Source organism: Ischnura elegans, chromosome 6 (assembly GCF_921293095.1).
Source record: "Ischnura elegans chromosome 6, ioIscEleg1.1, whole genome shotgun sequence".
Classification (NCBI taxonomy): domain Eukaryota; kingdom Metazoa; phylum Arthropoda; class Insecta; order Odonata; family Coenagrionidae; genus Ischnura; species Ischnura elegans.
Window position 1 is genome coordinate 87,443,760 of NC_060251.1, and position 14,665 is coordinate 87,458,424.

Consider the following 14,665-nt stretch of genomic DNA (forward strand, 5'->3'; position numbering starts at 1 on the left):
ATGAGAATATCGTATTTATTTTGTTTTGATTTTTCTGATTGGTTGTAATGCGTTTGTTTTTGAATATTCGATGCTTGGAGGGACGTTGGGGTGTGATAGCAATTCATGTATTTATGATTTAATATTGACTTATATATCCTTGATTTGTGATATTTTGAATTTAATGGTGTTTCAAACGTTGGAGCATTAGCCAACTTTCTCGGCCACGATGGATTGTGGAGCAATTCTACAGAATTTCAAGGAGAACCTTAATTCTCGAATCGACTTCCTCAATGGGCTAGATAATATCGTTCGTGTTATGGAAACACAATTAAGTAAGTGATTTCAGTTCATCAAAGATAACCTTTTTAAATGGTTTTCTCGTCCAACACTCTATGTAATATTTTTTCTTGTTGTGTTACTTAGGGAAACGACATGATATGGAATCATTACGTGGTGAGATTGAAGAAACAAGGAGAAAGAAAGAACAGCATGTGAAGAGGAACGATTCCCTCAGACAGGCTATAAAAGAAAACAAATTGAAAAGGGAAAGCCTACTGCGGGAGTTGGATGGCCTAAGGAGTCAAGAACAGGAAGTTATGAAAGGTAAATCAAATCGAGTCACCTTAGGGCTCATGGGCTGTTACTGTGTAGCATCCATAAAAAAATAAGCTCTTTTCATGTTTATAGCATTTTGACCTGCTTTTTGATGTTTATTTCTCAAATTTATTTTGCCGAAACGAAATTTTAAATTGATCCTCAGCCTGAGACTTTGAGTTTAATGACATTTCAAAGGCTTGAGCATTAGTTAACTTTCCGGAAGCAAGGGACTGTGGTGGAATTCTACACTACTTCGAGGAGAACCTTAATTCTCGAATTGATTTTCTTAATCGGCTATATACTATCGCTCACATTATGGAAACAATTAGTAAGCGATTTCAGTTCATGAAAGATAATCCTACACTTCCATGCCAAATCATCGCCCCTGCTCTATCTAATATTTGCTTGAAACTGAGAGGAAGGTTTAATTGCTGGATAGCCACTCTAATGGAAAATCTGGAAAGTTAGGGGATTTCATTGTGCCTGGAAATCGTGGAATGTGAGGGGATATTACAGAAAGATCTGAAGAAATCATATTTCTGTGGTAGTCAAACAGCTCTCATACCTTATCATTATGAGTGTTGGTTTACCGTTGACATTTGGACATCCCATTCCCAACATTCCGTGGTTTATGTGGTGATACATATTGTTTATTTTATCTAGCAATTTATGAGAATTGATTTTTATATCATGAATTTGCTTTATTTTTTTTAACATTATAATTTTACTATATTTAATCACTCTTAAATCTTCCATAAAGACGAATGTTGGGCCATTACATGTCAAATCAGCACACCCAGTTTGCCTCGCTTGACTTTGAAAATATTACGCAAGACTAAAGTGGATGCTAAGATAAAAAAAATCAAATTTAATTTTTTAAATTCACCTTGATTCAGAAATATGGCTTTGTAAAATTTTTGCAATGATATCAGAACTGCATATCCATTGTTTTAGGCCAAAAAGTATTAAAATGCCAGGATTAGCAGTTTTTGAAGGTTAAAATAGACAGTTAATAACTCATCAGGGCCGGCCTTAGGGCGGGGCGACCACCCCGGGCCCCACGCTTTGAGGGGGTGAAAAAAATTAAAATATACGATAGTTTTGAAAACGCAATTTCAACTATTACTGTATTCTTAAGTCCGTGCTAGACAAAAAATAATATTATGAAAAAGGAATAATAATGCAGTAATTTTTATTGTGCAATTGCGTTTGTCAGTACAGTACTGTGTTGTGTGAGTGATAACAACAAGTGAGAAAACTTGACATGAGTGAGAGCGGGCGCGGCTAGGTAGTTGAAGGCGTAGTGTGGCGAGGGGAGGAGTGATGATTCATCGCAACCGGCACGGTGGCGTGTTGGCCAGCAACACAGCTTATAAGGGCGCCTGTCACAACAGGTGCCTGGCGCTTTTTATGTTTATTTTACGTTATAATTTTATGAATAAATATAATTATAAATTTTATTTGTATTATACTGTTTTGAACTCAACTGCATGATGGTATCATAACGGCGTAATTACGAAGTCTGAATTTGGGAGGGGAACACATACTTAGCCAGAGAGTGGTAGGGATTCAAAATGCTCGAGTTTGTAGATGGGGTATAGAGTTTAATATTTTAAGTGAAGGGCCCCGCACTGAAGGTTCGCCCCTAGCCCCGCACCTGCTAGGGCCGGCCCTGTAACTCATACTATTCTTTTCTGAAATCATTATATCCTTTTTGTGAGAAATGTCTTCGCCATTTTAATTAATAAATGGCTTAGCATTTTTTGATTAAAATATATCTGGAGAGGCTTACTCTGTCATTTCAAGAAATAGAGGACAAGAAGGAGGTCAGGATGGCTGTAATTGAAAGACGTTCAAGCTATAGTTAAATTCAGGGTGTATTTTTAAATTAGTCAAATGGTGATGTGTCCTAAGCTTCGTCAAAATCATCTGGTGGATGGCAAATGGAGCCCTGAAAAGTACCCTCCAAAACTCACCTAATTTCACACGGCTGTAAATATATCTACTTGTAAGCATTCTGAGGAGCTGAAAAAGTCAGGCACAATTTCTCGGGCAGGCGGTAGGAAAAGTAATGGACATTCTTGAAAAGCAGGAATAGTTTATTCATTCCATAATCTGTATTTAGCTCAGATTGCACAAGTGATGTTAGCTGTCGGAGAATGAGAGAGGGTAAGTGTTGGCCTAGGAGTGAGGAAAGCCCGTTACTATCATATATGCTGTTCATTCAGATGATAATAGAGCCATGAGATGAGTTAGAGGCAGGAGTTAATGTGGTGTATGTGATCTGAGCAAATAAAATCATATTGTAGCAACAGAGAATAGAGCAAAACCAAAGGAATACACGTATGTGCTGTGAGTGAGCTGGGTAAAATTAATGGATATTCTTTAAAAAACAGGGTTAGTTTGAAGGAATAGATGACTCACTATTTAATTTGCCTCTATATATACTCATTACTTGTCAAATTCATTTTTGTGGGGTTTATAGTCTGGGGTGATTCACAAAAGTGCTACATAAACCTTTACCCCTTAATCGAACCACTGGAGTGCCTTAATTTTTTTCTGTATACAGTGTGAGCTAGTTAGATTTTGCATTATTTTTATTTTTTAGCGGTAAAAAAATTGTGGTATATCCTCAAATTATGGTATCAAGTCATAGTAACATTGATAATAATTTTTCCTTACAGCTCAGGAAGCCAGGGTGGAACATGTAAAACGCCTTTGGAAGTCATACGAATTAGCATTGGGATTTTATAAAAAAAGACTTGCCTCTCGCCTGGAGTATCACGAAGACTACATAATTTGGACTTTTACAAATATTTCCACTGATAACATGAAAAAATACATGGTGAAATTGGTGAATGAAGATGGCCGATGGTCTTGTAAGTATATTTCTAGGATACATGATTGTATTATATGTAAAGTGTTAGATTTTAACTTTCAGCAGTATGCAGTGGCATAACTAGGAATATGTTTCGGAGGGTTCTGGAGGGCGACCCTCTCCCAAGCAACGAGGGAAAATTTTAAAAAAATGACATGCCTGCAAATGCATTTTACATCATCTTTAACTTTAAGCAGATGCAGTTATTATATGTCAAAACTAGACAATAGTTTTTAATATATTTTTATTTCTCTGAGGCTTTGGGGGGGATCTATCTTAGTTATGCTACTGACAGTATGAGTAATACACAACATAGTGTAGAGATTATTTTTGTTATAGTTATGCTACTGACAGTATGAGTAATACACAACATCCCTTTGTACATTCCTATATTATATACTTTTTAAATATTATTTTTTTCCTGTGAGTGCCCACGTTATAGCATATTGGATCACAAATTTCCTCTGTGTAGCACAAGTTGCAATATCAATGAAAATCACCTTTGACCATGCCATTAACCCAGTGCGCTGAAAAGGCGAGTCTATCTTGTCATGAATTACTGATGCCAAATCGCACCATGACAAGTGTAACTCACCATCAGATTTTCATAATTTTATCACCATTTAGGGGTACAATATAAACATTTTGAAAGTTTAACTATGTTAAGATACCCATAATGTGGATAAAGAACTCACATTACATGAAATATGATGCATTGGGTGGAATAAAATGATTTCATTCAAGTAGCGATAGATTTGATCCCGGTGGTTGATAATCACTTTTAATTTCACTGTTCAACTTTGTTTACAAACTACAAAATATCATTTCATTATCTACCATTACATTTAAAAAGAACCACAGAAAAAATAAGGAGAGGATAGGGGCACGATATTCAGGAAATAAATTGAAGTGGAAGGGGTTAACAATTATGTGCCTCTGGGTTCATAAATGGCTATTGTCTTTTCCTCCAGCCTTTTATATACTATTGCACAATGGCTACCTCCTGAATGATATGGCAATGTTGGTGTCTCATCTAGACCTGTCTGGCTTGTTTCTCGGTGCCACACCCAATGCACTTCTACCTTGTGATTGTGGCTGGGAGGGAAGGAATCAGACAAGATTTCTAGTCAGTCTGCATCTATTTCTTTTAGTAGCAGGAATTGTTTATTTTTTACATTTTAATTGTATCAAAGTGCCTTGCGAACACATCCATTGGTATTTGCTGGATGTGAAAGGCATATTATCTGAGACTTTAGTGTCAATTCTTCTTTCTTTAATTTTTGCATTCTTTTCTGCAAACAATAAATATATTAAGTTTGTAGCGTGTCAGTGTGTCTTCGTCAAATGTAAACTTTGTGGCCCTCTGCTGCGCACCCACAACGGTGAGTGTTGAGAGCAGCAGGGAGTGATTTCATGGATTGGAGTCGAAGTGGTCAGCTCGCATTGTATGCAAAAATAAAATGCAGTCCGCCTATATAAGATAAGAGTGACACCTGGGCAATGGACATTCACCACATCACAGCGGCAGGAAGTTAATTCGTGGCTGGAGTCAAAGTGGTGGTCATCATCATCATCATCACTGGTCAACCATCCTAGGATTGGTTTGATGCAGCTCTCCACTCAGTTCTCCTACCAGCTAATCTTTTCACACCTATGTATTTCTTCTCTTTCACATCTCTCTTTACTTGTTCCATATATTTTGTTCGAGGTCTTCCTTTTCCATTCTTGCCTTCCACTTGTCCTTCGACGATTGTCTTCATCAGGCCATCATGTCTCAAGATGTGGCCTATAAGGTTGTTCCGTCTTCTTATTAAGGTTTTCATGAGGCTTCTCTTCTCTCCTATCCTTCTTAGGACTTCCTCGTTACTAACTCGGTCGATCCATTTGATTTTCATCATTCTTCTGTAGCACCACATTTCGAAGGCCTCTATCCTTGCTTTCTCTGCTGCGGTCATTGTCCATGCCTTACTTTGTCCATGCCTTCCGTATAGGAGCATACTCCAGATGTAGGTTCTTATAAATTGTTTCTTTACTTCCATATTTAAGTTTCCCGCTGTAAGCAGGTCTCTCTTTTGGTGGAATGCTCTCTTCGCCTGGGCTATTCTGCTGATAATTTCTTTCTTGCTTCTCCCGTCACTAGTTATCTTGCTTGGTCTGGTGGTATTGATTGCAAAAAAATTCTCGCACATAGGTGCACATCTCGAGACAAATCAAGTTGTGCTCATATGACACGGTGCATGCTTTCGGAAAAACATCATGTAGTTTGTGTTTGATGGAGAATCTCTACACACACCTTTCAGCCTTGGTCCCAGCACTGTAGCTTGACATTGTGTAAAGTTGCAGGCGAAAAATGTGCAAAAACGGACCAAAGAAAGGCATTCTCAGAAAACAGGCAACAAACAATGGCTAGCCACAATTAAGTCCTGTATCCCCACTGCAGTGGTTCTCCTTTGCAAAACTGTAGCAAAGGATAGCCAAGCACTGACATGCCACAATTCCATGTCCCCCAAACCCACTTTTTGCAATTGGCCCATGATTCTCGTGGTTGGGAGATGATTCTCATGATTGGGCCATGACAAGGTAACAACCAGTGGCCCAGCAAGATCAACCTGGGTGCTGAGCACACAGGTGGGCACTGCCGGTCATTTTATTAAGTGACTACCTAATACAAACTTTACACTTTCGATAGCATTATTTTTTATGCATAAGTTCTTTTATTTTATACTTTCAGGCACAGAAATGTCACCAAAATTAAAGTCTAGAGATGTACTTATGGAAACATTGAAGGAAACAAATGACATCCAGGGTTTTTTGTCAAATGTCAGAAGCAGATTCAAGAAAATTGCGAATTTGAAAAACTGAAAGTTATTTTGTGTAATTGACCATGTAATATACTCATTTCATTCTTGTAATATGTGTCTCTTTTGAAAGACTTACAAGATATATTCATTTTATTTTCAAAAGAAATATTTCAAATTGTTAACATCTAAAAACCATGTTTTGTGTTCATCAGTAAGCATGGAAATTGTGAGAAAGTAAGAGGAAGTTGCCTTAGGTATCTAGTGTGATATCATGTGCATTTATCCTCAACCAATTTTTCATTCACTGTGTTCTCTTGTCAGTGCCATGAATTATATGGTGGGATAAAACTCTTTTATATATCTGAGAGGGAATTGACTCTCTTGACGCTATTTGATTTGTAATAATGCTTTGTAAATATTTTTGCTTCATTAAACCTTATTTTCATATAAGTCATGGCTACATTATTTTTTCTGCTATTTTTTGCTGAGATTTTTTCTGTTGAGATACACTTCTCATGATTTAGTGGTTCAATCAAATGTTGTTCTTTTACTATCCTTACTTCATTGCTTAAGCCATGAATGTTAAATGGGTTGTTATTAGTGGCCCATGTCAAAAAATCTCTGCTTGAAAAGTTGTGTATCTTAAAATATTTTTCTAATTGTGACATTATAGTAAATATACTGAGTTTGGTGTTGAATTTATACTTTCTAATTTATCATTTGAAATTAATGACATCGAAATGTCAGTATTGAATTTCAAATATTATTATTAATGAAATATTTTTTTTCGTGGCCACTTCTATTTGCGGTAACATCTAACAAACAATATAAAAAGTATTTTTTTCCTGCAACCATTTTAGTAGCAGCAATGTGGCGGAGTAAATTTTGGCTGTCACTAATGAACCTTTGGTCACAAGTCCGAAGGCCATGTTATTCAAGCATAATAACTCTTCACGTTCTTGTGTTTCCATTTTAGGATCATTTTGACCATGATGTATTTTGAAATTCAGTTTATGTAACCATTGACAACAATCCTATTACTTTTGCAACAATCTATTTCTCATGGTGATTATTTGAAAGTTAGATCAACTTTGATCATACTTATAATTATCTGCATACTTTGATTTATCATTCACCTCCAGACGGTATAAAAGTGATGTATTCCAGATTCTTAATTTGGAATTTCACTTTTTTTACAGTCTTCCACCTCATAAATGGTGGGTAAAGATACTTAATATTTATCTAGGCATGCTCTTCAGTATCATAATTATATATTTTTAATTCCAGCAACCTACTTTGAATTACTGATGAATGACACAGATCTTAAAAACTATGATGCTCAGGACCTCCTTAATGAGCTGAAGACTGAGCTGGATTTGCATGATGCACGCACTGTCTCTGTGAAGCCATACTCAATTCTTATACCACCAGATACTGTAATGCATTCTTTAGCAACATGTAGAAATGTGTGTTTCATTTGTAACTAGTTACCAATTATGGACATTTTTAATCTGTTAAAAGGTTTTAGAGCTCTGCTTTAAAGACACGCATCTTCTGCAGACACTGTCCAGTTATGAAAGTAACTGTACGAGTGAAATATTGGACTTCAAGTGCAGATTGGGAGAATTGGTGAGGCATGAATCTAAATTCTCATCCGTCCGTCAAATTTGACTATTGCTAGTGAATTGCTGATAAACGACAATTTAATTTGTTAGCTCTTGAATAAGAATATCCATTTATTTAATAAACTACTTCTTTCATTTACACAATGCCGTTAGCATTATCATACATCAATATGTAGTCATAGAATGGGTAATAAAGGAATAGGAACACATGACAGGAGATAGAAAAAGACAAGTGTTGTGGCAAATGGTAGAAGTCAGAAATCAGGGGATAAAAATGTGGCCTGACTGGGACTCAAACCTGAACAAGCTGAACCTTCTAACTGTTGGTCGGGTGCTCTAACATTTAGGCTCTCAGGATGATGAGATTTAGCATGATTTTGATGGGGTTAATCAACAAAGGTATAAAAGAAAGATTTTTTTTAAGGGAAGGAGATTAGGTTAGCTAGGAAGAGAATAATATTTATGAATGAAAAGGATGCTAGGCCTAGCTGCTAATTAAAGAAGAAAGTTCTACTTGGGTAGGGGCATAGGACAGAGTGATTAGTAAATGTTCCATGAAAACCTACGTAAGCCAGTACGAATTTAAGTATACCAGGACTTGCCACGGTGATAACTTTTACGGGAGTCACCCGCAATGCACAATTGTGCGAAAAATCCACAGAGAAAAAATCATTCGCCTTGACCGGGATTCGAACCCGGATCCAGTGTAAGCCGGATCCGGATGTAAGCCAGTACAATATGGTTAATAATACAGCAGTTCTTCACTCTCTCCCTAATAACTTTTCTGGTTGGAAGCCATGATAATTTTGACCCAATGATGACAGCTTGAAGCAGATGCCATGTATATTTTCATGGTGAATTCTTGGTATCTTTTCAAGAGTATTGAAGGCTTCCAGTTTAAAATTGTAATGACTAATACTTTTCCATACTTTCAATAATAATCCATAGGTTGTGCACGGAAAACATCCTCAAATGGATGAACTGAATGATACTGTGAGTAAGTCTGAAAAGCCAGATTTACCTATTAAAACTTTTCAATCAAGGATCAATGACTGCAGTGAATTGTGGTCCCTTCTTGTGCAAGTTAACCCAGAAGCAGATGCACGTCAAGAAATAGGACAGTGCCTCCAGCATACATTTAGTGTTGTGAGTACTAGAGATCCTCGACTTCTGACCTAGATATCACTGCACGCAGGCAAATTTGATTGAAAAAATGTTTTATAACAAAATTGACACTTATTTATCAAAACTTTTTATTACAGACTTGCCATAAATTTCTCCAAGATAAAATCAAAGGTGCATTAGTTTAATATGACTCCATAAGCAAACTGAGTAGGTTCTCTACTACATTACCTACTCCTCTAAATTAACTCTATATGTGAAGATCACTTCTATAGTATATCAATGTATTATTTACTAAAATATTTATTCTGAAGTGGTATTTTTTACAATCACAAATACGTGGAATTGCAATGCCCAGTAATCCAGCCTCATGAATAAAATACCGGGAAAGAACTCTGAAAACCTCAAGATTAATGTATGAAAACCACAATCTGTAACAACTTCGGTCATTCTGTATTATGAGAGGTACACTTTTAGTAACTTCTAAAACGTCTATCGGTGGCTTTAAATGTCGAAAAAAAAATTCAACCCACAATAATGTACTTATGTTCTTTTTGAACATCATCAAAGCACCCATAATACAGTAGAAGCTCATTTAATGAGTACGGCACATAGCGAGAATAATGTCACAATGAGTGATTGTCAGTGTTCCGTCAAGAGACATACGTTTAACATGTAAAAATATAGATATAACAAGGTCAAGAAGTCCTTGATATGGTTTTCTCTTGGCATTATGAGACCTTCACAACATTGCATATCTAGTTAACTTTACAGTGAACGAGGAAAATATTTTACCTGTGACAGCAAAAATGATAACTACAAAATGTGGTGCATGACATTTATTCCACAGCTGCTAAGTGTCATGAGTACCAAAAATGTAATCACACCAATTAAATTGCATGGCACAACTCAACTGGCCACCAAGCTTGCCAGGACAGTCTTTACAAAATATCTGCGACATTAAGGCCAGTGTAGCTTTGTGTGAGGAGATGGCCCAGTCTGCATGGCAGGCTCCCTGTTGTAGATTGGGGCTAGTGTCGAGAGCTTGCCAAGGCCATCCATCGGACTGATCAGTGGTGCGGGGAGGGGGGGGCTTTGGGGGATAAAACCCCCCCAGAGCTCAGAGAATTTTTAAAAGTTTCATTTTACTTTAATCTTTAACTTTCACTTTACTTAATAAAATTTATTTTAAAAAATCCATTTTAACTCATCATCTTAACCTTACAGGTTACCTGATAGTATGTATATTAATTAATATTACTCATGCATGTAGAATACCATAAGGATTAATAAAATATCCCTCAGAAAGCCGTAAAATTCACCATTATGAACTGTATGGTATTTGGAGGAGGTGACCAACAGCTGAGGTCATTTGCGCCATGAGGGAAAGGTACGGAAGGAAGGGTGGAGAGAAACCCGGCATCGTATTAGCCTGCTCTTAACGAAAGGCGCCAAGGGGACCACGGCTTAACGTCCCATCCAACGGACAGAGTGTTGCGCTTGAAATGTCCTCCAGACAACGCTGAAGCAGGGATCGCGCAGTCTCTGGTAATTCTCTGCCACCTCTGGGATTTGAACCCGAGCCCACGAGGTGGGAACCCAACACTAGCCACCACACCGACCCAATCCCCATATGAACCGTTTATCAAAAAAATTTTCCAGGCGAGGGCCCCTGCACCTCCCACTTACCCTGGCGGATATTCCATATTATCCCCAGTATTAGTTGTACCTTAACCCCCCCTAGCCATAATTCCTAAGTATGCCCCTGGTGCTGGGCTAATAGATGCCATAACAGAGCTGGGCAGGAATTACATCACAAACTAATTATTTTCTATCAGTATTGCGTCTACTACAAAAATGTCAAGAGCCTAAACGGCTTGTATCTCAAAACACTGCATATGTGGCTGGATGATGTATACATTGGATTTTAAGTTATTTTTGTAAATCCATCACCCTGGCTATTATGGCAGTTACATGATTAGTTATACAACAGAAGGAAAGCGATCTAAACACCTGAAAAAATTATTTCAGAATGCTACTGGTCCTCAGTGCTCTGGATTATGAACCTTCTACAGTTGTACAAAAGAGTTCCATTACTTATACTCAACCGCAGGTTGCCAATAGCACATTTGGTGCTTTCAATGATTAGCCGGTTTTAATCAAGTATGCCCTGCCACACCATTTTCTAATTAGATTGCAACTGACTAGCCAGCCACAAATTTAGAGCTTAGAAAGACATTAGCTGAGGCCGATCACCCACTTACTTCAATAGCAACCCACCTCAACTGACAATAAATCACTCGTGATAAGTAAATGGCGATTGACATCACCAAATCGACCACTAAGCCCACAAATTACTTAAATGGAAATACATATATATCTCCTAAATGTGTGGTTCTTTCCTGGTCAACAATAGCAGTAAATATTTCACTGAGTAAGGTCCTCCATATCATCTTCCGACATTTAACTAGCAACTCACCCATCTTCTTCAGGGATTAAGGAATCCAATGATATTTCGTCCATGCCTCAGTGTATTTATATAAATGTCAATGGTTGAGAGTGGTTGCCCTCTCAGCGTCTCCTGATTGGCTGCTAGTCCCCTCGGATTTTCAAGAGGTCCCATACATGGCTAATGTTGTAGCTGCAGTCTTTGTTGTTCGTGTTTTCTTGCTGTCAAATTTGGATTCTTTCACTGAGTGGTCCTAGTATCCATGGGATCGACAAAGGAGCTTTGATTCTTCACAGTAAATCATGTGGTTTTCAAGGATGCTGTGCTTGGCCATTGCTGACTTTTCGGGTAGTCCTAGTCGGAGGTGTCTGCTGTGTGCTTTCATCCTCGTCTCTTCAAAGTAGGTTTTCCCGCATTGACATTGTATAGCATACTCTCCATGAGTTTTCAGTCCAGTTGGGTCCTTTGCCTTCACAAGATGATGTGGTAATTTATACCACATTATTCCTCATATCAGATTTCATACCATGATTTTCTACCACTTATTTCTGGTAAACACATCATAAGTTCATCCTGATCATTCAAAATGTGCTCTGAAGGGCGATTGGGACAATTAGGTTAATACGTATAGTTTTATATTTATGTATTATTAATTGGATTACTTATGATAAGGTGTATCTTAATATCCATTTAAAAAACAGCAGTTCATGATTCAGCCATTAATATGAATTGTTACGTTAAGGAAAAAAAAGCAGCAAAGGTTGAAATCAGCAGCTACTTGCTGGTGATAGTGACGTATGACAAATAGTTACAACAACGATAAAATTTGTACACATGCCTTGAGACTGATGTTATTAGAATATTTTACTCATTCACAATTAATTCTAGCAGGAAAGAGAGTTCAGTATTTTAACCCTCTCAGTGCTATCTTTCTTCATGGGGTACTGGCGAAAAATGTGGAGGGTATTTTCATAAAATGTAGTAACAAGGAAAAAAAATACAGTGCAACCTCGATAAAACGACACCCCACGGTGCACCAATAAACGCTCGCTATAGCAAATTGTCGCTTTACCAGAGGTGGTGCAAATAATAGCCAATATACCTCATATTACTCCTTTATTTTTATTTTCTCGCTTAGACGTGTTTGGTGTTTTTTTGGCCATGGTATGTTCCATCAAATGCTTTCTATTCATGCAACTCATGGACATGCGGGTATGCTGACGACTGCTTTCTGCCGCCCGAGGAACAAAAGGTCAAGCATTCGCGAATGCTAATGCCACAATATTTTCACCAAAATTAACTACTTATTTATCGAACGACAGTTTACCACATAAATTTGAGACTGAGCACTTCATTAACTTCATTTCTAACAGATCGCTAGCAATTACAGAGATTTAGGAGTCTTGGTGTAAGTTTTTCCGGCGGTGTAACCCTCGCTATGGCGAGAGCCAACACCAAAAGGGCCTCGTAAAAACTAAATTTTTTACATGCTTACTATAGGATCAATTGACGGTGCATCGGCTATATCTCGTAATAGCGGGGATCTCGCTATAGCCCGTACTCGCTTTAACGAGGTTCCACAGTACAAAGCTATTTTATTACAAATCCATATGCGTTTTTTTTAATTGATGAGGTTAAACTGGTTAATATTGACAAAAATTTTTTATGTTTACTGAAATAAATTATATGTAGTAATGTAATAAGTTATAGCAAATTAAATAATGGACTATGTAAAAGCCGATATATTGTCCCACCGCACCTTTCACCTGAGTGGCAGAAGGCCCGTCGCACTAAAAGGGAAAAGAGGCCCTCAATATTTAGAGCTATCACTAAACTGCAAAAGCATTTCAATCATTCATGATCATGAAATAATCAATTCATTTTTTAATAATTTTATTACAGAAAACAGGAAAACAACAATACATTATAAAAACTTAGAAAACTTCTAAGCAAAATCAAACATAAAAAATTTTAAATGTTGAAGGTAAACATTCAGGCTTCAGTATAAAAGGATATTTTAACATACAATAGCCAAGTGCTATAGAAACACATGCACATCAATCATCATATCAATCTTAAAAAAGGGATAGTTTTGACTTGGTTGATCGTTCTCCTCAAGATAACGTTAAAGTGCATTAATTCCAAAATTCCACTAAAAATTTGCACACAATTGAGCCTTGTTGGAGATTCTTAATTTTGAAGTAGTGAAATTTATAACACTAGTAAAATTCAATTCCTCAAATTTTGATTATTTTTTATAACAAGAAGTAATATCTTGAGTGGCTTCCTCGAATGTTTTTCTTCATTTTATAAATATTAAAATCTTGGCTTGGAAAAGAAAAACTCAGGCCCACATAAAATTGGTACCAACTTCAAAACTATTTACAAATAAATAAAAACTCTTGATACAATTTCAAACGAAGAAAATCCCAAATTATAGGAATTGGATATGCTCAGCAAGATATTAAATTCTTGCTTAGATTTGTAAGTTCACAACTCCGACAGCATATGGAGATGAGCTATAATAATGAGAAATTACTTAGAGAGCAAATACAACAAATATTAAACTGGATTAAAAAATGGTCCAAGTAAAATTAATACTGAAGCCAAAGTCTTCTACAAAGAAGTAGACGAAGGAAAAACATGTAAAGCAATGTAAAGAAAAGAAAAATGTAGGAACATGCAAATTGGGATCAAGAACAATAATTCCAGCCATTTAAGAATCTGTACGTCTTAAAAAACAAGTAAAATACACTCAGATCACATACCAATGCCCACCTGATGAAAATTATGAATTCTAACACAATTTATACAATTTCTCACATATTCATTGACAATCTGTTATGATATTATCAATTATATGTGTTTTTTAACAAGACATAAATTAAAATAGTGACTTTATGATAGATTTTTCCACTTAGCTCATCGATTGAGATCATAAAGGCTTTAGTGAAAGCAAATAATTTTCTCCTTTCAATTATCACTCAAATGACATGAAAAAAATAATAATGCATTTCATGTTACAATTGCAGCCAATGAGGCAGGGCTGAGAAGTAACCTGACAGGCTGTTGAAGAAATTTCATGGTGGAAAATGTGAACAGAAAAATATCTTACATGGTAAAAATTATCCCAATGATACATACAATACATCTTATGTTATCAAACTCTTTGTAAAGAATAATCGAAATAACATTGGATAAACAGCTTAGT

The 14,665-nt window shown here is 36.6% G+C and overlaps 2 protein-coding genes across 3 annotated transcripts; both read left to right on the forward strand.

Moving 5' to 3' along the window:
- The first annotated feature begins 61 nt into the window (after window positions 1–61).
- LOC124161109 lies at window positions 62–6,708 on the forward strand. Its single transcript, XM_046537316.1, has 4 exons — window positions 62–314; window positions 406–585; window positions 3,264–3,458; window positions 6,189–6,708. The coding sequence occupies exons 1-4, from the start codon at window positions 209–211 to the stop codon at window positions 6,317–6,319; spliced, it is 612 nt and encodes a 203-aa protein (XP_046393272.1). The 5' UTR covers window positions 62–208; the 3' UTR covers window positions 6,320–6,708.
- A 544-nt stretch (window positions 6,709–7,252) lies between these two features.
- Window positions 7,253–14,563, forward strand: LOC124161111. 2 transcript variants are annotated; one of them, XM_046537320.1, is made up of 6 exons: window positions 7,253–7,475; window positions 7,546–7,694; window positions 7,780–7,887; window positions 8,832–9,029; window positions 9,146–9,215; window positions 14,487–14,563. In XM_046537320.1, the coding sequence occupies exons 1-5, from the start codon at window positions 7,415–7,417 to the stop codon at window positions 9,191–9,193; spliced, it is 564 nt and encodes a 187-aa protein (XP_046393276.1). In that variant the 5' UTR covers window positions 7,253–7,414; the 3' UTR covers window positions 9,194–9,215; window positions 14,487–14,563. The 2 variants fall into 2 exon arrangements, with proteins under 2 accessions (XP_046393276.1, XP_046393275.1); XM_046537319.1 differs by lacking the exon at window positions 14,487–14,563 and having other exon boundaries at window positions 7,255–7,475; window positions 9,146–9,337.
- The last annotated feature ends 102 nt before the right edge of the window (window positions 14,564–14,665 follow it).